At 36.1% G+C, this 27,352-nt stretch overlaps 1 protein-coding gene across 4 annotated transcripts in view; it reads right to left on the bottom strand.

The window, feature by feature from the left end:
• FSTL5 (follistatin like 5) overlaps positions 1-27,352 on the bottom strand; it is a 243,654-nt gene that overhangs the window by 145,950 nt on the left and 70,352 nt on the right. Inside the window, exon 1 of one of the 4 annotated variants that reach the window (XM_015861001.2) lies at positions 14,947-15,017. The exons of the other annotated variants lie outside the window; for them this stretch is intronic. Coding sequence (XP_015716487.1) covers positions 14,947-14,983 — 37 coding nt within the window. The 5' untranslated portion in view covers positions 14,984-15,017. Of the gene's footprint in view, positions 1-14,946; positions 15,018-27,352 lie in introns of those variants that run through there. 4 annotated transcript variants of the gene reach the window in all.

Here is a 27,352-nt window from a genome sequence, read left to right on the forward strand (position 1 = left end):
GTGCATTGCCTTCTTAAGTTCTTCATCTATATATAGAAAAGGAGTCAGTAGGACACAGAATAAGGAAGAATTAAAACAAGTAATTGTAGCAGATAAAAATTATTAAAACTACCTTATTTTTGACTCCAGAGTAGTAAATTTGAGAGTAAAAAATAACAGCGTACAATAGACCAGTCCAAAGCTCATTCTTCTTAACAGATACAAAGAAAAACTTGTTTTTTCTAATTAAATTTGGTAGGAAAGAAAGGAATAAGATTTGTCATGTCACAGATTTGAAGAGGAGGGAAAAAAAAGCTTGCGGAAAACAAAACAATCTGAAAACTATCGTGTCTCACTACAAAGTAAATGATTATAGTAGCAGTTTGAAGATAGTCATAGAAATAGTTTGAATTCAGTGACAAGCAGAACAGTGCAATGCCACCTGAAATAGACTCCAATTCATAACAGTGAAAGTTTGTCCGCAAGAGGCTGATCAAACGAAGACCTTTTCCGTAAGATCAACAGCACACAGAATTATAAGTAGGACCTAGAATTTCAACTGCTAAGGCATAACCTTGTAAGTTTAAAGTAACAAAAAAATAAAATAACAAAACAGTAGCTATGAGAGGTTTTAATAATTAACAATACATAAGTACAAGAATACGCTATCTCACTCTAATTAGCCACAGTAAAACACCTGCATACATTCAATGAAATGAAAAGATAAAATGCGAAGGACAATTTTAAAATGCAAAGTAGGATTAAAAATATAGAGTACAAGACAACAGTTGCACAGACATAGAATCACAGAATGGCCTGGGTTGAAAAGGACCATAATGATCATCTGGTTTCAATCCCCTTGCCATATGCAGGGCTACCAACCACTAGACCAGGCTGCCCAGAACCACATCCAGCCTGGCCTTGGATGCCTCAAGGCATGTGACATTCCACAACTCCCCCAGCCAACCCATTCCAATGTGCCACCACCCTGTGTGTGAAAAACTTCCTCCTAATATCTAAACTAAACTTCCCCTGTCTTAGTTTCAAGGCATTCCCTCTAGTCCTATCACCATCCACCCTTGTAAACAGGCATTCCCCCTCCTGTTTAAAAGGTCCCCTCAAGTAGTAGAAGACTGCAAAAAGGTCTCACAGTCTCGTGCGGGTTGGAAGGGACCTTAGAGATCATCAAGTCCAACCCCCGGGATTCGAGCCTCTGTGTAGCAGAGCGGCACTTCTACCACTTGCGCCACAGGGGGGATTCAAACCCGGGCCTCCGGTGTTGCAAGCGGCATTCCTACCACTGCACCACCAGAGGTGCCCAGAGCCTTCTCTTCTCTAAGCTAAACAAGCCCAGTTCCCTCCACCTTTCCTCACAGGAGAAGTGCTCCAGCCCTCTGATCATCTTAGGGGCCCTCCTCTGGGCCCGCTCCAAGAGCTCCATATCTTTCCTGTATTGGAGACCCCAAGCCTGGATGCAGTACTCCAGATATAAGACAATGCAAGGCTTACTTAAATGTTTTCTACTATGTAATAGCTTAGAACAGTAAAATAGTTGTGCACCAAGACTCTTGAAAATAAAATAATAACTCAGGAATAGAAATAAACTTCTGTTATAATCTTCTTCTTCCCAAGAAGCTGTCAAGAGTAGAAATGCAAAAGAGCTTCGAAGAAGAAAAAGCAAAAGCAAGTTATTTCCATTTCCGCACAAGAAAGCTTCTTGTGACAGCTCTCCTGATCAATTTCTTCTCATGCATTCTTCTCAGTACTTTACCCCCTGTAACTGCACTATCAGGTCTTTCACTGAGAGTAGAAAGCAGATAAGAAACTTAAGGTGTATATCCTTAAACTACTGGCATTTGCAGAAATGTATTTCATTTAGCTACAAAACTGTGCCATTGCTTCCACCTCCCCCCCTCCCCACCCCCCTTTTCCTCACTGCGTTTTCCAGGACCACCCAGCCCAAATAAACACAACACCTCATACCTATTTTTAAGTTAAGCTGTGAACATACTAGTCAGGCAAGTGACTAGTACATGCTGACCTGAGTTATCACTGAAAGTAGCAATTTGGAAGTCTCTTTTCTCAGAAACGGAGGCAAAACAAAAAAAATTTGACAGCAACAATTATTTAAAGGTAGGGAGGGAACAGTTAAATATGTATGTACAAGCAGTCAGCACACCTGTGAAGGGGCAGGGTGAGCACCTGCAAGTCATTACTCTGAGTTGCAGTCACATCCTGAGCCCTGCTCCCACCTGCAGGAGTGGCTAAATACACAGCTGGGAAACAAATTACTGGGCAAGAGTTTTCCTTCTGTAGTAGCCAAGTAGGTTAGAGTGCCTATCACAGCAGTTGACTTTTCCTGTGCCCACAAGCAGTTTTTTGGCTTAATCACATCTTGCCCTCCCTGTTCATCTCCATGCTACTCCACTTAGAACAAACCAGTTTTAGGATTAGAAGTACAGCAAGATCTTGCACCTCCTTAGAATTTTATTCAACTCCTCAGGTGCTCAAAACCTACTGGTGAAGGCCAATTGGGCTTCAATAGAACCAGACCCTAATACTGTGCGCATTTGTATTTTCCCTTTGAAAATCATGCTAAATGCTTAGTTCAGCATTTGTTTTGTGTATTCAAGTGACTCTTACTCTCCTGTAGAGGCAGGCAAGGAATAAATTGAGAGAAAATCCCATACTTCTAAATGAATAGACAAAAAACTACAGTGAGAAAAAGGAGAATAAGACCAAGAAGATTTATTACTGTTGTACACTCAACGATTACCCTAAAATACTGAAACTCCCCAAAATAGTGTAACTGTTGGTCAGAGGCAGTTGGTTTAGCAACTGGTTTCACCCATCTGAAACCTCTTGCCTCTTACCAGTATTCCACAGCTCACTTGAGCAAAATTCATATGATTTAGCTTTCTTGGAAAACAGAAAAATCAAATCATAGCTTCTCAACTTGAATCAAAGTAAAAATGCAGAACAAAAGACCACATAAGAAAAACATGTAAAAAAGCAACACAAACCAGTACTACAGAAAAACATGTTTACTAGACAACACATTTTCTCACCTTCCTGGACCTCAGTTTTTACCTGTCCCTGCCAGATGACCCTGTATGATTTCTGTCCTCTCCTGGTACTAAGCAGCCCTCCAGCTCCTCTGCTCCATCCTCTTACCAGCAGTAACTGCAGATATCATTTGCCTTTTCTCCACCACAGAGGTGAGCAGGTTCCCTCTGGTGTACCTATTTATTCACATACATTTAGAAACTACTGAGCCATGGTCTGAACCATTGACTGCACACCTAGGGAAAGAACCTGATCAGCCATGGGAGCACAGGTGAAAGCAATTCAGCTATGTGACCAACCAGAACAGGTGAAGCCTGGCTGCATCTCTCTTAGACCTCATTTAAGGGCTGACTGCCACTTGGGAAGGATTTCTGGTTGGGGATCCCTTTTTCCCTAGTGAAATCTTTCCTGTGAGCCTACATTTTCAGTGATGGGTGCACACCTTCTCCTTATAACGCTATTCTCTCTGCACTAGTTCTTTTTCTGTTATGCTTCTCTATTGCCTTTCCACTGTGTTAATGTTTCCAATTGTAACAATAAATTTGTGGAAACCAAATAAGAAAGCATTGCCAAAGGAGACAATATCCTAACAATATGCTTAGCCTTGCAAAAATCACCATTTTATGTTTGACCATTGACCATTAAATTGGTAAAGCCATCTGTAGCTTTAGGACACGTTACTTGCTTTATACAGGGGAGGTGGAAAACATGTACAGGTCCAAAGCAAACAACTGAGCAAGTCTGGACTCTGAATGCTACTGGTTCTGTGTGTACACAGAATGATGTTCTTCCAGCAGTTTCATACTAGAAATTCATTACTTTCAATTACATTTCCAGCTAGATCTAGCATTTACTGTGTTTTTCCTTCTCACAGTTATCATTCACCTACAGCAAAGCTGTTTCAGACAGAGTATCCTCTCAAGCACTGTGGGAAATTACATGCTGGCTGCACCAGGGATACGTGGCCTTGTACTCAGATGGCTGGCTGCTTCTTGATAGCAGTGCAGCAGGCAGCCTGAGTTCTGTCAGCTGCACTACCAGTGTCACTGCGCAGAAGCAGGCAGCAGATACCACAATTACTGCAGGATTGAAAAGGTCATCGCTGGAGCAACCTTTCACACATTTTAACATTTATGTTGAAAATCACAATGGTTTAGCTTAGTTTTCACTCAGTCAAAACAGCTTGAGTAGCATTCTTTGCTTCTCATTTGAAAAACAGACAGACAAGCTTTAGCAGCAGTAGTAGTCATCAGCAGAAGTCTTCAACATTACTGACTAGAATTTCTATTTTACTGAAACCTTATATAAAAGTAAATAAGCATTAAGATTTGGGTTCAAGGTCTAAGGCTGTAACAACTGTATTATGCAGCAATATTAACACTTCTTCTGTGATAACTTTTCACACAACAGATTTGCCAATTTTGAAATAGTAAATCCTTAAAAAAAGACTACTGTTTCCTCCTTAGGCTTTCCCTGGGATTAAATAAGGTCATATATCAATATGAGGAGGATCCACCCTCTTCCATAAAGACTGTAAGCACCTTTCAGGTATTGGAAGAGAGCAATAAAGTCTCCCTTCAGCCTCCTCTTCCCTTTACTAAACAGACGCAGTTCCTTCAGTTGCTCCTCATAGGTCATACTCTCCAAGCCCCTCACAAGCCTTGTTGCCCTTCTTTGGACCTGCTCCAGCACCTACATGTCCTTTCTGTATTGAGGTGCCCAAAACTGAACACAGTACTTGAGGTGAGGCCTCACCAGTGCTGAGTACAGGGGCAGGATGACTTCCCTAGTCCTGCTCACCATACCATTTCTGATACAAGCCAGGATGCCACTTGCCTTCTTGGCCACCTGGGCAAACTACTGGCTCATTTTCATCCAACTGAATATCAGTACACCAAGGTCCTTTACCAGCCACTCTGCCACAAGCCTGTAGTGTTGCCTGGGATTGTTGTGACCAAAATGCAGGACCCAACACTTGGCCCTCTTGAAACTCATACAGTTTACCTTGGCCCATCAATCTAGTCTGTCCAGCTTCCTCTGTTGTGCCTTTCTCATCTCAGGTAGATCAACACTCCCTCCCACCTTGGTGTCATCTGCAAACTTACTGAGGGTGCAGTCAGTCCTCTCATCAAGAACATTAATAAAGATGTTAAATAGAAGCAGCCCCAGTACCGATGGAGGGTAATCCTGCACAAAAGCATCTAGAGGTCTGGATTGCTGGCAAGTTGAATTGGAGCGAGCAGTGTGTCCTGACAGCCAAAAAAGCCAACCATACTCTGGGTGCATTGACCCAGTGCTGTCAGCTCGGTGAGGGGAGAGATTTTCCCACTGTGCTCTGCACTGTAAAACTTCACTTTGAATCCTATGCACAGTTTTGGGTGCTGCAGCATAAGTAGATAAAGCTGTTTTTGATATTCCAAAGTAGGGCTACAAAGATGGTGAAGGGTCTGGAGAGCAGTATGTGCAAGGAGCAGCTGAAGTTCCTGGGTTTGTTCAGCTCAGAGAAGAGGAGGCTGAGGGGATGCCTGATGTCATCTGCAGCTTCTCACCAGTTAAGGGGAATGAAGGATCAGTGTTAATCTCCATTCTCAGGCGACAATGACAGGACCTGAGGGAATGGCATAGAGATCTGTCAGGGAGGGTCAGGCTGGGTGTTAGGTAAAGGATCTTCACCAGAGAATGGTGGACATAGTACAGGCTCCCCAGGGCAGTGGTCATGGCCTCAGGCTACTGGAGTTCATGGAGCATTTTTGTTTGAGTGGTCCTATGTGGAACTGGTGGTGGATTTGATCATTCTTGTTGGTCCATTCCAGTTGGGGACATTCTGTGATTCTTTTCTAGGATCAAGCAACATAATAAACAGAAATTTTAATTCTACCCTCTTATTAAGTACCTGGCACCAAAGAAGTTCTTCAGCAACTCACTGTACAGACTGATGTTAAATCATACTGCAGATATTGAACAATTCCTGTGTATGACATTAATGGTGGTTTTTTATAAGTTGTTTTGTTTCATTATGGTGGGTTTGTTTTTTTTTTTTTTACTACAAAGCTCTCCCTGCAGAACAGAGCTATGATAGTTTTCTGCTGCCTTCCCCAGGGATCTCTTCTAGAGAAAGTGGCATAGACATTGAGCTGCATTTAAACCATATGGTTGAAATGTAGCATCATTACTGTTCAGGGAAAACTAAAAAAGAAATGTCAAGTATTTTCAGACTTACTGATTAGAAACATTCACTCCTGGTAAACCTGACATCGCTCCCTTAAGTCATTAGGAAAGAACTACCATGGGCTGGCATTGGTTTTCTGGCAAGCCCCCACTGGGTGGTAGGCTAAGCCTCACAGAGGAGTAGGGCAGCTATACCTTAAGGAATTTTTTCACTACTTCCCAGGTGTCTTGCCAGAGCCAAAAAGCAGAACCTTAGCAAGCCTATAAGGGGCTCTGCCTTAGGCACAAATCTCTCCTCTTTTCTCCAACACATTACTACTAAGCATGATGGCATACATATAGTAAGGGACATATTTTTGATCAGCTGGGGTCTGCCGTCCTGGCCATGTCACTGTCCCAGCTTCTTGCCCAGCCCAAGCCTCTTCCAAGCTTCGAGGGAGGTGGATTGGCAAAGAAAAACCTTGATGCTGTGAAAGTACTGCTCAGCAGCAGCAAAAACTCTGCTGTGTAATCAACACTGTCTTCAGCATCAGTCTGCAACGCAACACGAACTCACGAACTCCCTCCCAGCAGACGCAGAACAACAACTCTGTGAGCTTAACAAGTACTGCCTATTTGCAGACAATAGGAAACCTTGCCAGGACATTAAGGGAATAGGGAATAAGGAGTACAGAGGAAAGAAATAAAGTAAAATAACAGAAGTGTATAAGTAAAAAAAAAAAAAAGAAAAATCTTGTAATTCCTAAACTTCTCATCAGTGGAAATTTTTAGGGGATAAATAATACTTATAAGACTATGAGAATATTTGTAATATATAAAATTTCTACTTCAGTTTCTTTGACAAAAGTACTAAGAGACTAATATAGTTCATCTATACCTATGTGAAATATGAACATAAATTTAAAGATGTAGATACTACTAAGGTGGCCTGTGGTCTTCATAAGCCCTTCCTAAAGGACAGGAAACCATTGTATACTTGTATTGTATCTGTTTGTACTGAGCCAACCATTGTATTATACAAAAAGTAGGCAAGTTCTTTCTAAACATCAACAGCAGTATCCACAAACGCTTATAATTCTATTTAAACATGACTGTGGATATCAGCAGAAGAGTATCATCACTAAAAAGCAGATATGTACTTGAAGCTGCTATGCTGGAAATTATTATACATTTAAGGAACCGCTCATCAGTTAGGAAGCACTTGGAAATTATTTCTGACATTATTATGCAAGATTTGAAGATACCAGCAATGTTCATCAGGGCAGTGAATAATCAGTATTTTCCATTCATCTTTAGCAAGATGCTATATCAATTCAGATAAACATAAAAGCAATTTCTTTCACTAAGAGAACATAATGCCCCACTGAGATGACTCATTTAAGTGATGCAACTACTGAATAAAGTACTTTCTAATTTCACGCTTAAACTAATTATATTTTTGTAAAACATAATTCCTAAAAAACACACAAAAACAACAAAAAAAGCCTAGAGAATTGCTTTACTGCTAAAGCATTGCAAGATAGTTTAAATTTTATCAGTCTGGTACTATTTGCAGAATTACTACTGAGTCAATTTTTAATCTTTGGGTTCTAATAAATATGTCAAAGCAAGTTAAATAAAAAACACCACAAGTCCTATCCTCTACACTGTGGAGAGAAAAAAAAAAAAAGAAAAAAAAAACCACAGAAAACGCTTATATATCTTCATGAAAAAAAAAAAATCATTTAGCTTTCAGTAAAAAAAAAAAGTTCCAGTCAGACATTCCAACTGCCATGCTTTTTGAAAGATACAAGTCCCATTTTGTAATGATACAACTTCCATCTAGTGATAAATTGTCCATATTACAGAAATGAAAAAATATACTATTTTTCTCTTGGATGATATTAGAAGTTGACAAAACCCTCTAGCATTGCTGCACATGAATTAATTTAGTGCTACGTATTAGAATCGTTAAGCATTTCAGAAATACAGGCTGCAGAATTAATTGTACAGAAAAGCAGACTATCATTCTAAAGTGCTGTTCAAGGGAGTGCTGGCTACAGGAACATCAATAGTGATTCATAACCTCTGCACCTCTGCTTCAGTTGCTGCATTTCATCCCATCGTAAGATGGAGAAAGGTTAAACTGTAAATTATGGAAAGCACAGCTATTGTATCACTGTCAATCTTTCAAAGTTTTTAAGATATTGATGTGTAGAAGATTTTCAAAAAGAATGAAAATCCCATTATATTCTTTTTACATGTCAGTTCCAAAAGGAAATAATGTGTTACACATCATACTTTCCTTAGTGACTTCAAGAAATTTATGAAATGTGACACATGGGCATCAATTTGCTTTTTAAAGCATAGAAACAAACCCTGCTGTGGGAATAAGCACTTTGGGCAACTAAATTTAAACTCTATTATACCAAATTGCAAATTACTGCAGGTCAGCACATCATGCTTATACCTGACAACTGTAAGAAACATTTCAGTGCAAACACTTATTTTGGTTTCAATGTTTTTTTGTAACTAATTATTTACATATTTTTATAACAGATTTTAGTCCAGTGACTGCAATTATAATGCAAAAATCTATTTTCTCCGTGCTTAAGGGTCATCAGCACAACAGTTTGTAAATTGGTAAAGAATTCTGAGATCCGTGTGATGTGACTAATTACATTAAAATTACTCAAATGATCCACTAAACTTAATGAAGTTTTCTGAACACCAATTAATTACACCTTTGCACCATTTGCCCTTACAAACAGGCATAGCTGAAAACAGTATTATTTTCTTCCTATTGCTGCAATGAAGGGTAACATTCATATAGTTCTCACAGACACTTTAAATCATGGCAGAGCTTATTTTAGTGTCTAACTTCATCCTGTGAGCAGATGAAGTTGCACAATGCTATGGTCCACTGAAAATAAAGGAAGGAACAAATAGGAATGGGTATGCATTTCTCTTTAATCCATAAATTGCAATACTTGTTTCTGAAAAAAACTGGATGCCAGTATAGTTTGAATCACATTAGCTGGCACAAACTGGACCTTAAATGTGTCCTTAAGCTCATCCATTTTTTATACACAGTGTAATTTCTTAAATGTACACCCAAAGGTAAATGACAGACTAATTAGTGCTGCTACAGATGGACTCAGGAGTTTCATAGAATTCTGTTAGTGCTCTAACATCTAGCAAAATTATGCTTAATATATTTGCATGTGCAGCTCTCTGGAGTTCACATACAGCTTTCCTCAAAAAATAATTTGAAATCCTGTCACCTAGGAAAAAATGTTTTTTATTTCCTTTATATTTTTTTTCTAATTTTCTACTTGAATTTGATAGCCAGGTAAGGAACATTCATAAGTATATACTGTCCAAATCTGTTTCAGCAGATCTTAACTGTATGAGGATGGAGTGATTTTATCTGAGTATTTGTGCCATGACACACAAGCATTTAACTCAAGTTTATGTTCCTCCCCTCCTTCTCACCTCTTTCTATCCTATATTTCTCTTCATGAGAAAATACTTCTGGAGGACAGTTGCCTTTGCAGTAAGGTTGCATTAACAGGAGTATAACAAACTAATTCCAGCAAGCAAAAAATTCCAAGGTTTGCTAATTCTACAGTACAATCAAGACAAACTGATTTCTTTTTCAGATACATGGAGGCACACACTCCTATATAATTTGTTACGTGCAAGCTACAGTAAAAACAACCACAAAAGATTTTCAAGGTAGTGATACCAGCCGAAACTGCTAAGTGCTTCCTTATAGCTTGACTCACTCACTGTTAATTGACAAGTTTATCACTCTTAATTACATGTTTCCTTCTGCACTACCCGCAGAACTCTTTTAGTGCTGCTGATGAACACTGTGACAGAAACTAAGCAGATAAAGTCTGACAAACATACTGTGTGGAAAAATACAAATCACAGCCCGAACAGGCAACTAGTTCTTGGTAGTTGCCTGTTGGTAATCTTGCTCATCTTAGATGGGGGAACGCAAACAGTTTACAATAAATTGTTCTATTCCTGAAACTAAGTGCCCCCGATTTCCATGAATGACCTTGCTTATCTTGTTAAACACTGCCTTGTTGCCTTCTGCTATTGCATATACAGCCAGGGTATTTAGGGAGTGGATGCTCTAATAGTTGCCTTGGTAATGAGGATTCAAGTAGAGTTTGCCACCCTACCACCCCCGGGAGTAGCTCTCTGTTAAGCTGCTGAATATTACCTTGTCTCTTTATGCTTTTGTTGGGGTTGGAAAACGTTGCAAACCAAGTGCAATTGAAACCTCCCCAGAGGCAGGTGTATTTTCTGCCATAGATTTCCTTATTTTCTTGTTTTTCTATGCTGATCTTCTTTTGATCTTACAGAATAAGAGTTAGAAATTCAGTAACATCAGCAGCTTGAGACCCTGTAATATGAAAATCTTCTTTTTCTTTTCTCTCTCTTCCATTAACAACAAATAAACAAAATCAAACACATTCAAGGGTAGAACATTTCTAGAGAGAGGAAAAGATCTTTAAAATATTTTTCCCGAGAAAAAATACATAGCAATGCTAAAAATGAATTATAGTTGAAGTGAGTCGTGCTAACTTTAAAGCCTTTCTAATTTTTATTTTTTTTTTAAAGTTTTCCTGAATATTTAAGAAGATTTACATATCTGTGTTGGTTCTCAGTAGTGAGCTAGCCTCTAACGATTTGACACAAGTGCTATTGATTTTAACTGTTTAATAATGAACTATTAAACAAAGCAACTGTTAATAGATATGGCAGTACTTTCTAATTACCCCAGTCTGTCTTTCTAGTTGTTGCACAGGCATCCAAATATCTGTAAGAAACATTGTCTTTTTGCTTAGGCTTTCATAAAACAATTGCAACTGAGAAAGTATAATTGTAGTGTTATGCAGAATACTCAAACTGCATGCAAAGACACAAGATCAGAATGACTGAGCCAAGCGCAAATTGAACCACCTGAAGTTATATTGATCTCACATAATTTCTGCATTTAACACAGAAAGTACTTATGACTAAAACTGACATGTTTACAGGGCCTGAGTTTTGTTATATTTTGTCATATTTTTTAGTTTCATGCCAGTGGAATCCTCATTTTTGATGAACATTTGCTAAACTTCAGGACTGCAAAAAATGAGAAGTCCTGATGTTTCTGTTTATAGAAAAAAAGGGAAGTATAGACATGAACAGATAGCTCAAGAGCAACCTTTTCTATTATTTAAGCAGAGTAAGCTACGTTCCTTAAGGAAGTCATATATGGTGATCAATGGATTTATATAAATATAATACTCAGAGAAATCAAGGTTCACATGGAACTTAACAAAACAACTGATAAAAGGTGCTTACTATTTTTTTTTCTAATTTGCATTATTGGTTAACATCAATTTTTTGATAAAATGGGAAACATTTTGAAGTTTCTCATTACTTTATTGCTTTTCAGTCTAAAGTACTATACAATTTCATAGCAATATCTAACAGAATCCTGAATACAAAATACTGCACACAGACAAAAAGGAAAGAGGTGAAAGTGTCTCTTTGTTCTCACCATTTTCTATTCAATCTCTATGATCTGATGATCAAAAAGGGCACATTCTCCTGTTTCTCAGTTCTGAACTTAGTCTCAAGATCGTTCTTAACACCTCAAATTTATTTTCTTTGCTTCAGTGTGCGGGAAAAAGAAAAAACCTTCCCTTGAGATTGGATTTCTTGGGGGTAGTTGTCAGGTGGAAAAAAATCAGTCCATCTAATGCTTTAAAAGTGGATTTGTCATAATTGATCTTGAAGGAAGTTTCAAAGACATATTTTTGAAAAGTGAAACATCCCAGGTATGTAATAAGTTCCTAAATTTTCATCTGAGGGTTGGGTATACGTGAAACAGAGCTAAAGAAACTGTGAAAACATCTGATCAGTTTTACTTGGTTTACCCAGTAAAACCAGAACCATTCACTTTTTAACCTGCTGTAATTTTAAACATGTTAAAATTGTATCTACTTAACTGTGCAAAGCATTCTGTGATCACAAGGAAAATAATTCTACTTTAGATTACTCCATGAAAATGAGGGAACTGAATAATAAAGCAACAGCAAAACAAAATACACCACAAGCCTTATATTGAAGGGTAAGCTTAATCCTCTTCAGTGCCAAAAAAGGAAAATTGATTTTACAATGTAATGTAATGCATGAATACGGGTTTCTGTTTTGTTTTTAATACATCTTCAGAACCATGGGAAACATAGTTCCTGTATTTTTCATCTCTCCTAACTTTACCAGTATTTCACATTTTATGCTTTTCTTTCTTTTTTTTTTTTTTTTGCATATTAATTCAGTCAGGTGTAAATTCTAGGCCTTGAATAGACTGTATATCTTCTCCAGGCAGAGAAAATGTTACCTTAAGAGTCTTGGAGAAAACAGTAGAAATTGGTTCTTGAGATGATGAGATTTTCTATGTATGATGAATTCCTTCAATCATGGCACTTCATTTAAAAAAAAAAGAAGTGGCAAGATATGAAAGATGAGGCAAGGCTATCCCTCCTACATCTCCCCTATGCTAAAAGGAAGATTGTAAAATTAGTGGTTATCTAAATAAGCTCCTTGTTAATTTTACCACTAATATTTTTGAACCATCCTAACATGATCTAATTAGAAATGTAGCTTTTCTAACAAACAGCCAATAGGGGAAAAAAAGACACTAAATATTAAAGGCATGTGAACAAATAAGAGAAAAAAGGTCTATGAAAGCTGGAACAGAAAGCAGTAGAGTGATGAAGTGTTAAATACATAAAATTATGAGGAGAAATGAGATTTGCTCTAAAATGAAATCTACTCTTTAAAGGACAGCATTGCAAAAACACACTAAAAAAATCATAATTCATCTTATATAGCATCCACAAAATAACTGAAATAACATTAAAAATGTGGATTTATTGTATTTCTAGTGCTGTCAGTCTTTTCAACAATAAACATCTACATAATCTGACTCTAAGCTGAACAATGTATTTTATGAACGAGTCTGATGACGCGTGTCTACTGCCAAGCAAATAACTCTATATCAATCCATTACCGTATGTATCCAACTACTATGTAAATTGAGAGTTTTAAGCGACTGTACAATTGATGTACTAACACACAAAATTCTTCATAGTATTTAAAAAAAAAAAAAAGTGTGACATTCTGAAAAAGGGAAAATATCAAAGGAAAGTAAAATGTGAGGCAAAAGAATTTGTTTCTGACAACTTCCGGTGTTTTACCACACTCAAAAAAAACACCTTCTTTCTGTTGTGGTCTACCTAGGCCCATCATCCTGATAACGGCACTTGGACAAAATGCATTGACAAAGGAGATTTTTGGAATACATTTTGTAATGCCTTTGCGCAAGAAGTGCGCATACACAATATGTATGACTTATATAGTGAGGAGAAATAGAACATATCACATCTTAAAAACTAAACAGTGTTAATTTACAGAGAGAGAGCAGAAGATACAGGGCAGGATGCTTCTGACTTTATTTAAAAGACTAGATTCAGAACGATTTTTCAGCAATGTATAGACAAGTCAACCTCTGGTCTTGGAGGATGTGAAACAGTTTCAAGCTTAAGAGGAATTGCTGCAAATTCTCTTTACAGAACTTCATTGTAAAATGACACATCTATAAAGTTGAGTTTCAATCTATAATACAAAGTCTAAAGTCGGATATTTTGTGGGGTCAAAAGTTCAACTACAAAACATACTGATGTGTTAATTGTGCTTAAGTGTCAGCTCAGTGCAGCTGAAGAAGGAAATATTAATCATTAAAGAGTGAGCTGCATTTTTTCCTAATAACTTAAGCAAACAACAGTAAGGACATTGAGAAAAGAGAGCCCTGAAAAATCAGTGGGCGGAGCCTTCATAAACTAAATACTATTAGTATACTAACTAAAGGGCACAACTATATGACATATATGTCAGTTAAATAATATGTTACAATGCTATAGCTGTTCTTATGCTGAGTTTAGATTACTTAGCACTGTCTAGTCTTTGTAGTATACAGAATGTGATCCCATATAACCAAAAAAGAACTTCTACTGAAATAACATGGTATATTTAGCAACAAGAAAGTACAACAGAAAGTCAGTGTTCAGAAATCAGTTCTTCCATACATGAGATCATTAGAATCCTTTGGGTTTTTTTTTTTTTAGGAAAAAACAAAAGAAAAAAAAAAACAAAAAAAACAAAAAACCTAGAAAAGATATTAAAGAATCAAGTTCTCTGGTGAATAAGAAAACAATTTTTTCCTGCCAGAGAGGATATGAACTTCAGATTTTCAACTCTCATCACATGTTTTCCAGCATGTGATTAAAAATGCTAGTTACAGTAGAAGCCATCTCAGATGCTTTATGCTATTCATTGATTGACTAGAAATCACCTTAAAAGAAGCTGAATAGAAAACTATGTTCTTCCCAAATTTGGTTGCATGGTTTTTAGTGGTGCAGTATTTTTTTTTAATAAGGAAATAAAAAATGGTTTGGGGGTGGGGGGGTGTGCTGGGAGAGACCCATAGGATGATATTCAATCAAAAAACTGACCAGGTGGTTCAGGCTAACAAAAAAAAGTTTGAGTTTTTCTGAAAATACAAGGTACTAAATCAACTTGAATTTGAAGTTCTTGGTGGCAATACAGTGTATTACAGACTGTACAGCTGAAATTATACAAAGGTAAAGTAGATGGATAGCCAGAGGTTATATAGGAAAGACTCACCAATGTTGAGGCTCACAGTTGAGATGCTCACCAACATTAAGGCTCACTGTAGAAACTCCACACAGGAGCAATCTCCAGAAAGAAATACTGCCTTAGTTGTGGTCAGCCCTTAAATGGGATCTAAGAGAGGTGGAGTCAAGCACCACGCCTTCTGGGAGCACAGCTGAATTACCTTCACCTGTCACTTGCCTCAGATGATTAATCAGAAGTTCAGGCTGTGATCAACAGTTTCCCATACACTGATAACCAAAAAAAAATAAAAAAATAAAAAAATAGAAAAAAAAAATCCCCTAAGCCCTGAACAAATTTTAAGTATGTTCCAAGAAGTCTCAGTTCACCCTCACCACAGAATATTGATGCTTCTCTGAAACATGAGAGAACAAGAAACTTCGGTCTAAAAGTTAAAGTTCATTGAGAATACCTTTGATTTTTCTCCTTATCAAGAAACTTTTTGACATACATGTCTGAAATAGCGCTGTCTTGTCCTTATTAGAAAGCAGTTCCTATTCCCTTCATAGCTTGCTTTTCATTAATACTATTTGCATTTACAGTACTCAGTAGTAAAAGCTTCTTCATAGAGGGCACACCTAGAGGTTGTTTTAACCACACAAAAAAACTGATGACAAGATGACAGAGTACAGGAGTCTCATAGTCTGTACAGAGCCCTCATCTCTTCCACCCTCTGGCAGTGAAATCAGTGTTCTTTCTAGTGTCATTTTAGAAAAGAAAAATGATTAATATAGCTCATTGTGAACTAATGCATGTGCATATCTCTTCTATCATTTGCAATACTTTCAAAAAGAATCCTGCTTTATTAGTCCTCAAGTAAGAACCCAGCACTTCTTTCTTATCATTTTTCCCCATGTCTTCTACTCCATGTTTAGATAATGACATGTCCTAAATATCATCTACTATTTCTTTCAAGTTAAACTGGAAAACATGCCATCGTCACCCACTCCAAGATAATTTTTGTGTGCATTTGCTGAATGGTAAGAAGAATTTTATTAACTTAGTTCTCCTACAGAATATTTTACCGTTGTAACTGTTCCTACACACTAATGCATAAACAACATATTAAAACCACAGTAACTATTTACTTACTTAGAAAACACATTCTTTCTAAATAATGAAGTGCTATTACAGCAGCACTGCATGCAATCTGACACTAGATGACTTTGAATAACATTTAAAATAACTAGGCATCATTTAATACAAATGAGTCAGAAGGTGGACTTAAGCCATGGTACGAAGTTCTGTAAGCACCAGGAATTCTATTTGGCCATTACTGTAAAACAAAGAAGCTCACATCACTTTATGGATCAGTACTGAGCTGTCCGTGTAGGTTTTTACACTAAGGAAAATGTGGAAACCAGGTAGGTAAGAAGGGCATCTAACCCTCTGTTCCATTGGCTAATAAATATTTGAAGCAGGTATTCAAAGCCCATCTAATTCAGGCCTTGGATAAATGTAAAGAAATGAATGTAAAGGTTCTTATATATGCTTGTATTAAGATCAAATACTACATAAAAATTTAAATCCTGAATGTTATCCTATACCACATCTGAGGTATACGTTGCAGTGGGCTCTTTGTTCTCAATTAAAGTATAACTGATGTTCAGTTTCTTTTCTTTCCTTTATTAACTTCGACTGTTTCTTTACTGAGAAAATGGCAATAATTTTTAAAAAGCAATGTTTTCTTACATATTTTTCTTATACCTCCCATCTTTGCCCTTTACTTCTTTTGTCCCCAGATATTCTCCTCTCTGACATTAAATGCACGTCTCCTATAACATGCCCCAAGACTACAGGAAGAACACGTAGTCACTGGGCCAGATACAAATGCCAGCTGACAGTTTATTATGCACATGGTGATAGGCCTGCTATTATGTATGCACAGACATAGTACGAATACGCTTTTTCTTCTCTCAAAGAGATACTAAGTACTCCTTTTCTTTCTTTTTTCTCCCAAGTTGCTGACTTCTACAAAACTTGTTAAATGTATTTCTGAGACTCCTATTGATCCCTAAGAGTTTAATCAATCTGATCAAGGACTTAAAATAGCTATTATAAGAGGTCTGACAGAAGAATAGTTAGCTGCATAAGCTCCATTTTCTAGGTAAAATGACTAAGAAAGAAAAATATAAGGCATACTCAGGCAGTTAATCAAGTGTTAATGATGTGGTGACAAGGAAGTAGCTAATTTACTTCCTGACAGAGCCAACTATTAAAGTACAAACTATATAAGGAAGAATGACATCCCTAATGCTAGCAAACAGTTACGCTACACTCATGAAAGGGCAGTCACTGTATTATGAATACAAGATGAGCTCAATTCAGCACTGTCACTTGATTTTTTTTGTAATTTTTTATTTTTCCTTACTTAATTGCTAGTTACATTCAGTAGTGTATGATTTGGTTTATAATTTTCCTTCAAGATTTATTACTTGGAGCCTCTTCCAACTAGCTGTGATTACCAGCATTAAAACCCAAACTCTTGCAATATCTGAGAGTGTGTAGGTAGCTAAACTGTTTTAGCTACGACTCATTGAAAGTGTGGGAATTTCATAGCTACAGCAGCTACAACCACATGACCGCATGCATCCTAAAATTCACTCATCTCTGTAACCTGTAGTTGAATCACAGGTGGGTCCTGTGGGCAATGTTCGTGCTATGCGTTAATAAGTACCCATTGTTCATTTTTCTTTTGTGTAGGCATGATATAGAATTTACATCTTATCTCTGGTAGAAAGAAAATGCCATAAGCCTGATGCTATTTAAAATCACTGCACATTAAGTGTGATCCTGATCACGCTAAAATAGATGAAATGCACATTGTTCTTCAAAAGAAGATGATGGAAAGAGACCCAAGTAGATTGGAGTAATGCAGCAGAAGAACTTGAATATGTTGTAAACACTAGCATCAAACTTTTGAAGCCTGAAATTGCAGGAAGGCTGAGTTTATCCTTTAGTGTTTAAGGTAGATAACACTTTTTTTATACCATCAGTTGTGAAATCACTCACTGAAAAACTACTGTTGAAAGCTGTACTAGAAGTCATATGTCAGTCTAGGAAGTTCCTCCGTCTGATCTTCAGTTTTCTCTGCACACAAATGTAAAATCCTTCAAAGTTTTCTAAGTTCTCCTCAGGAAAAAAAAAAAATATATATATATATATATACACACACTATTATATATATTCCTATATATACTATTATATATATTCCTATATATACTATTATATATATTCCTTGTGATCTCATTGTGACTAGGCTTACAGGTGTATATCTGCTCAAATCAGAGGGATGAACATTCATTTGTGGGTCACAGGAGCAAATCTGGAGTTAACAAGGTAGATGGCAGAACACAGGAAAGTTAAAGCTACAAAACTCTTTCAGATAGAAGAAAGAAACAGATCCTTCATGTTCCCTCATTTAACTGCTTTCCTTTTTGTATGGCCAGAAACTTTGGTACAATTCAGACTTCCCAGCATGTTCCCTAATTAGTGTGGAATGTGTAAGAGTGCACTGTATACTTTGAGTACATCATCAACACGACAGTAGTGGCATTGCTGAGGAGTACAAGCACTGTTTTGCCCTAAAAATCATTCATTCTTGCTATATATTGTCTTGTAACTATTGCTAACAAAAGCATAGCAGATTCCAGAATTCACAACGCTTCCTCACATTTCTGTTGAAAAATGCGTTAACTATGAATATAGAACTCACTGTAACTACAGAAGACTTGCCTAAAGAAATCCAAGTACATATTAATTTCCAGTTTTTAAGCTTTTTGGTTTCTACACAAAGGGAATCTATTTTCTGCATCCAAAAGTTAGCATAAAAAAGCAGTTTGCTTCCGTGGCCTTATCTTATGAAAACTGCAAGTATTTAATATTAAATGTTACAGTTTGTTTGCTTTAAAGTGAAAGCAACATATATATGCAGAGAATCTATCAAAACTGGGAGAACTTTTAGTATCACTACAGGTAGGTGGAGGATGAAACAAAAGAGACAGCAGAGTAGATACGGCAAAAAAACTCATATTAACTACAAAATATATACAAAAAATATGTTCCCTATTGTGGTGGGTAATATAACCAACTCCTAGGGAAAAAAAAAAAAAAAATGTATCATACAAATACTTGCAAACCAGTGAAATTAAAAATGCTTTTATCTGTATAATATCCAATCCAATTCCAGATAGGAAAATAAATAAATAAATAAATATACACACACACACACATATATTTACGTATGTATATATTGGATCTGAAAAGGGAAATTGTTTCCAGTTTTTAAAGTTTTCCACTGTTTTTCATACTAATCAAAATTTTGATACCTGTAGGTATGTAGACAACCCGTGTTATCTAGCTTATGATAAATTGAGTAAGTTTAGTACTCTAGTAAATTTTGTTGCTTTTCTACATTGTTATTTCAAAATCTTTGTTTTCTGAGTTTTGGGTGGGGGGGGGGGGAGGGACGTTGTTTGTTTGCTTTTGTTATTTTTTTGCCTTAAATTCTGTGAGATTACACTCAAGCCATACAGGTAACAATGATCATAATTAAGCTAATGTAAGCATATGCTTCACTGTACTAACATGTGCCATATTCAATATTTTAACACATGCTACGAACAGCTTTTGGATAATTATTAGTTTTTCATTTTTTACAGATATCTCCCTAAAGGCAAGAACATGATGATAAATACTTAAGGATGCAGCAACATTCTACAGCTTCTGAGAAGGAATACATTTGATTTCTATGAAGCACATTATCATTTGATTTTTGGCACAGCTTTGTATCTATGTCATGGTTGCTGCTAGGAGCAGTCCATCCATCTTCTCCATAATCTTTCCTGCCTTACTTGTGCTCTGTGTTGCTATTGTGAATTCAGTCATCCTACTTTTGATATACAACTAAACTTTACACCCAAGACCAAACTCCATAACAAAGGCTGATACTGACTGTTAGTGCTCAGTTATCAATAGAGAAGTTCATATAGAACATCATAAACTGAGCAATGATCTTTATAAATTCTATTAACTTCCAGGTAAAACTCCATAAATCCATCAAAGGTTAAAATTGGAAACACCAAAATCACCACTCCTACCTGTGATAGAGTGCCACAGACCACAAAAAAAGAAATAGTAATGTAGATTCCTGCTAGTGAAATTAATGTAAACAAACAGGAGATCTTAACTTCAAGTTGAAGTTTATGAAAATATGTGATTCTCAAGAAAACACAGCATCACCAAATAATTTATACTTTTTTCCAGTCATCTTAAGCTGTAATATGAACCTTCAACAATGTCATGGTCATTTTCTATTACATGAATGGATATTGAAACATCTAATTAGACATTTCAGCTGTGTCCAAATGAATCACGAGAGTTTATGGAATTTGTTTTTCTTTTGAACACAAAGCTTGAAACCACAGCAAATTCAGAGTCTTTATAAGGTCATTTAACCATTTTCATTTTTGTGGTTCATTTCTATCTTCTGCACTCTTCTCTGCCCAACCATTCTCCTGTTAATCATAATAGTGTTTCTTCCAAATAAAGAAATGTTAAGGAGAATCACTAGCTGGTAGACTTGCCCTAGATAAACAACAGCAAATCCCTGAACAGATTAGTGATTTGCAAATATTTTAATGGTTTGCTCTGAGAGGAAAGTCTGTACTATTTTAGTACAAGGAAGGATTACAAACATAATCTGGCAAAGCAACTAGCTCTTCAGTTCAAATTCTGCAATCAAACTGGCAAAATACGTGCTATGCTCACAAGAATATGACTTGATCTTAAGTTTCTTAAAAATGAGTATATTGCAGAGTAAGGAAGTACAATGATAAAAGCTGATAGAAGAAACTACAGAAGATAACAGCTGTCAGACTAATACTCTTGATGATATGAAAGGACAAGCAAGGTCTATGCACATATGCTATTTTATTTTTAAATAGAATGCAGTTTCTCCATGAATAAGGTATTTGACATGGATGTGCTCCATGACACTTAGTTTGAAGTAATTAGGAGTTACAGAAAATCTGCAACTTTTGTAGATCTCTGGAAGTATGTACTAGCTTTGTAAGAGTACTGTCTTGTTTAAAAATAATTTCTACAGTTTGGAACCACTGGACTACAGTATCTGAGGTTGAGCTACCCATATACATAGGAATCTTCAGCTAAGTGCTAAGCTAAGTGTGGAATTCTATAGAAGCAGATAGCACCTACACCATCCGGATGAGCATTCAGGAGCATATTGCATCAGAAGGTACAGGACACTAATTTTTATATAGAAATGACACTCAAGATAGTCAGAAACAGTAGTTGTACTGCTGCCAAAGATATTTCACTTAGTTTATAAGATTACAGAATGATGGAGTCATGAAATATGTGCAGCTACTTTGTGAAATCAACACCGTAATCTGAATAATTTGTGGTCAGACCTTGTTGACAAATAAGTTACCTACAGCTGAATTAAAACAAACCAAATACCCATTACTGGACAGGGTAAAATTCTCTGGCTTCCTGTCTTGCCTAACCGTCGGGGTTGTTTTATGGCCAAATTTTATTGGCAAAGTTGTAGGACCTGAAGACCTGAGTGAAATTCAGGCCATCGCATCTTGGAGCTGCATATTAATATTTACATGAGAAAATGCAAACATAATCTTCACTTCATAATATGACTCTTGCACCATGTTTAGAGGGAAGAAATGGAAAATCAAGTGGTGAAGGTGACAAGGCATTTCAAATAAGCTCAAGAACTACTAACATTAAAATTCCATACTTCTTTCTTTATTATTCAATTCAGCTACTATAGCTTAGCACTCTGTGCTTGCAGGCTTAAAGCAGCTGGTTATTTAACAGTTTTTTCTAGTAAAATTAATTTTTTCTTTGAAAATAAGTGTAAAATCATTTTTAGTTATCATTCATGAAATACTTTCTTATACAATATTAAGTGGCATTAAAGTTATGACACAAATAAAGCAGTTTCTTTAATGTCATTTTTTTCCCTACTTACATCTTCACTTCTGCATTTACAGTGATGCAGCTTAGAAAAATCATTTTCCACCACACATAAGATTTCTATATAAAGAATAGAAATTTGTTTGATAAGATTTTTAAAAAATAGTAACATCCAAGATATTATTTCCTTAATTTCATCATCTTTCCAAACTCTTACTATGAAGTTTTATAAATTGAACAAATAAACAAAACAAAAAAAGTGAAAAAAAGCAGTTGTGTCTGTTTTGTATGGACTAAACTTTAAACCACTGACAATAAATATATTCTTGAGATCTTGCTAAAAATTAAATGCAAGCAATGAAAGTACAGTGTGCCTTTGTGTATCTTACACCAAAGCTGCTCAGTGTGATAAAATACTGCAAATCTCGGCCAGATATCAGGATGTCTAAATAATCAGCAAATGCAATACCTTAAAAATATTCTAAATACAAAAGAGAAAGTCTAGCATTTGAGACATATTTAAAGATGTGTCAGTGTAAATTTGCATGTCAAGCACACAAGTCTTTGGTGATATGTGAACTGGCATCAAGGTAGTCCTAATCTTGTAGATATTAATAATTAGTGGAAGAACAGGACATACTGTACTATTAATTTATTAAAATACAAACAGCTAATAAACTTTTACTATGCAGCAATAAACACTTGCATACTTTAAAGAACTCCCAGGAACTGTTCACACTGTCATGTGCATTACAATCACACTGTTACTAATCTGAGGGCCAAAATAACATTCCTTCAGTTTTCAGATACTTATCTATAATAATTATTTCTGTGTTTGTATGATACATACTCTGATAACACTCATGGCTGTGTTGCTGAAGAAAGAAGCAGATCAAATCCAAATGTTTAGTACATTTTCTGTAGTCTGAATAATGTAAAAACCACAAACTAGTTATCAATTTTTCAGATAGCATAAAATGGAGTGGTTTATTTTTTCATTATAGGAATTTCATTATTTAGTAGCAGAAAATGACTCCTCCATTATTTATCACTGGCTGCTTATTTATTTAGTATAAGGCTAGCCAAATATTTTGGCCCAGCAGCCAAAGAATCAGTTTGACATTCTTGGAGGGGCAGCATTCTTACCAGCTCCAGGAAAACAAAACATCGAAGTATAGAAGATGAACAACAAAGGTGCAAGGCATCCTCTGTTCCATTTCTATCAGGAATACAAAAGAACCCAACCAAACTAAAAGCCCACAGAAACAAAAAAGCCGGAATTACAGATTATTACAGCAATGAGAAAACAATGATGAAAAGGAATATGCCACAATGAAGACATTTTTATACACTTTTGAAAGCCAAGCAGAATGCTGCATGTGAACTGTTCCAGATCTTTCCATTCTAAAGCCATTCTTCAGTTTCTGTTCTCCCCTGGCCACGACCAAGTTTCTGAAATTAATACTGAAGCACAAGCACTGAAATGAATACACAGTAAAGGTCTCGATCATAAACTCAGAGACTCAGTAGGTAGGTGTCTGTCTGTCCATCATTTCACTAAAGTCTTTGCATGGCTGGAACAAATTCACTTAATGCAACATGAGTTTATGCTCCCATTTCTGAACGTTCAACCCTATCTCACTGAGCTCTTATGAACAAAAGAGCCAATAACCAAGGGAACACAGATTTCACAAAAGTCATTTTCAGTTTCTGAACTGCATCGTGCTCCATTACTTGAAAACGACAGACATTAGCCCTATTGTTTTATGGCTGCCTTCACCACCTCACAACAGGAGTGCTCCCTCAAATCAAGGGACAATCAGATGCCATTTTAGTCGTAGTACTCCAGCAGCTTCTGCTGTTGTATTTCTTGACTGATTAAGTGCCATTTTAAATTTAGCATTCAGGATCTCCTGTCACTGACTTATAGAAAAGTTTTCCCCTCTGTTTAGTGAAGTATCTTCAAATCTTTCTCAAACTAGCATCACCATCTCAAGTTGGAAAGCTTTCAGGACAGAGCAAAAAGTTATGATTTTACTAGGTCCTTCTGTGTGTGATCCCATTCATGTACATACCCAATGCAGAGCTGAAAGGAGCTTGTAAGTCTCAAGAAAACCAGGGAATATGAAGTCCTAAATAATGTTATTAGTCCATTGTTCAGACTTTATCTCCCATCTTGATCATGTAGGCCTAGTATCTCAAAACATTACCTTGGTTGATCTGATATTCAGCTCCATCTTTGATACGTGTCATCTTGGATATGAATGCAAGCTCAGATTGGCTGGTAAAAATATTTAGCAGACAGGTATATGTTTCAAAAGAAAATGGCAGGATATTTGGCCCTGTTTTTGCACTGATCACAGACCACCACAGACTAACTCAAGCTTAATGATTTCAGAATATTTTTATGCAAAGTCATCCTATCAGTAAGTGGCTTCATAATGTCATATAGCAGTCTGCACACCTGGTATTTAGAAAGTAAGAGCAGGTTTGTGAACTGAATCAGTCTGAACAGAGCTGCACATTTTTAAGTGGCAGATCTCTACCCATTATTTTCTAAAGCAAAAGGGAGCAATTTAGTAAATGCACTGGCTTGATACCTTCATAGATTTTTGAAAAAATATTTTTGTGTGTTATAAAAGCTTTCAGAATGACATAGTCTGATTTAAGTCCCTATCTGCAGACAAAATCCTGTACAGCTTCAGAATACCACTAACGTCAATCAGGCTCAACATATGCATGCAAGATGCTGCCTTTACAGAACACATTTTGACTCTGCTGCCTATAAAACACAATTGCACAACTTCAAAGTTTTTTTTTAATGGGAACTACTTTGATTAGATAATTTTATATCTCTTAAAAAGCAGAAGGCTGTCACATTAATATCTGCAGATAAATTAACGTTTCTCAATATAACACATGTGATTCCAGGGTTCTTAGTAAAGTAATAAATAAACATTCTACAAACTAAAATAATAGCTTTGCTGGGTGTGCTTAACATTCTACATGTAAAAGTTTTTTCCCTAATTTCCCTCAAGTTGCCCTTCTAGCGCTCTAGCTGAAATTATAGAACATCAAATTCTAAGCCTGTTTAAATTAGAATAGCAAAGAATTAATCCTTATAATGAAATAACTCCGTACAGTGTTGTCTTTGAATCATTAGAGGACTTGCAGATAGTATCTTGTGAATGCAAACAAGATAATCATACAAGCAGAGATACCAAATAGCTCTTTTTCCAAACACTAGTGGGCATGCATATTCAACAAAATGCAAATATTGACTTTTCTGATAGCAACTAGATCAGATTGCTAAAGTGCCTAATGGGACCCTGTAATCCCAGTGTGAGAAACAGTACTGACCTTCATGCTCTGTATGGCTAGCATGTAGCTTGCTTGCATTTATGATTCCCCTAACCTCTAAGCATTTGACACATTTGGAAGAATAAAGTAGACGTGTAGAAAAGGGCAATCTCAGTACAAAAAATGCTTGAAAGAAAGTAAAAGGCCTCAAGTCTCATAATATCTCTCTAGAGACAAAAGGATAGGCAGAAATGGCATTTGGAAGTGACTGACATAAAAAGACTCATTTTTTCTTAATGAGTCAGGAGAGAGGATCGTAACAGGTCACACACCTGAATGTTCGGCAGTTAGTATGACCAGCTCGTATGATAGAATATTCAGACATATTAAAACCTTCCTTCCTTCTGAAGAGCATTGCTCCCAACTCAGCTTATACAGTCACATGGACACTTGGTTTTTGAATGGCTCACTTTACCAAGAAACTAAAAAGAGAAAAAAAATAGACAAAAACAAATTTTAACTGAGAAACCTCTATACTACCATGACCAGAATTATCTCATCGATTTACACTTCCTAACCTTTCCTAACCTAACAATTCAAACTGAAGCAAAAATAAAGAAATGAATAGAAAGTGAATCAGCATTTTCTGCTAATTTTACAGCACTTGCAGTAAACGACAGGATACCTTCAAAAGCACAGAGACAGTGCCACTCCTTGCTGTGAACCAAAACCCCCACCCATCTATGGCTTAGTACTGTCACTTGGTGTGTGTTTATTCCTGTGAACATATATATATTTCTTTAAAGTTTGCTCTCCTATGTATTTATATGGAAGCATATTGAACTGCTTTAGAAAGACAGTTTAAGGAATATAAATATTTTTATAATTCTGTATGACTTAAGCCAATTTTATTTCATGAGTTTTATAACTCTGCATGCTGCTTTTATTTTGAGATATCAAAAATAATTATAAATAGCAACAAGATCTCTCAATGTTTCTGGGGAAAGAAGGTCAGGTTACTGCTGATTAGATCAGAGTGCAAGTGGCATAAACAATCCTTTGGGCACAGAAATTATGATACCAGAATATTTTAGTGGGATTTTTGTGGGTTTTTCTTTTTCCCCACTTGTAGTTCATTTTTAGTGTGCAATTATCCTTAAAGCTACAAAAACACAGCTTTCACATTTTATGAGGAAGAATCCATGTGTGCTAATTAGAATCTCAGTGGCACTAATAATACAAAGGGGACTTTTGTATGCTTTTCTATTTGCTGTAATTCTTTATTCTTCCCTTCCTCTGAGAGCCTTCATTTAATCAGTTATATGCAGAGTTTTACAAAGCTAAGGAAAATGCTTGCTTTAATATTCTGAGATTTATTTATTTTTGAGTCATAATAAAACCTTTTCTTAAATTCCTATTCAAGTAATGCTATCATTGATTTTTATGGTATTTCAAAAGAACTAAAATATCAAAACTTAACTGATTACCAGTATGCCAACATTCACAGTTCTACCTAAGTCCTTTATGTATTATTTGAATTGAGAGTAATTTGAACCTTATTAATGCAAGTTTTTGTACTGAGACCTGCCAGCATAGTAATCTAAGTCTATGCTTAGTCTAAATCTAGACAGAAAGGAAAATACTTGAAAACAAACCAACAGTTTTTTGCCAGTGTATAGCACAGGTAACTAGATTCTATATGCCAGAAACTCCAGCAAGGAAGAAGAAGATAAAGCATCCTATTATATCATTCTTGGAACAGCAGATATGTAATAATTCTTTGCCAAATCATTTAGATTATTTAACCAAAACTTCAATAAATAGGTTAGTTAACACAAGAACTGTATAGACAAAAATCTTTGCTGGGCTAGAGAAACCAATAAATGTTTTTTTTTATCTATTTCTGAAGCCTAGATAGCCAAATATCTCTGTGGCAAGGCCCCAGAGAACAACAATTTGTTATTACTTTCCATGAAACTGTATGGTTCTTTCAGTAATGGAACAACATAAGCTTTGGTAAAGCTACTCTTAACTTCGCCTTTTCTAATCCCATGAAGTCCATTTCTCCTTGGACTGTAAAACTGAAAAAAAAAAAAAAAAAAAAAAAAAAAAAAAAAAAAAAAAAAAAAACACCTAGAAGTGAATT

The sequence above is a fragment of the Coturnix japonica genome, chromosome 4 (assembly GCF_001577835.2).
Source record: "Coturnix japonica isolate 7356 chromosome 4, Coturnix japonica 2.1, whole genome shotgun sequence".
Classification (NCBI taxonomy): Eukaryota; Metazoa; Chordata; class Aves; order Galliformes; family Phasianidae; genus Coturnix; species Coturnix japonica.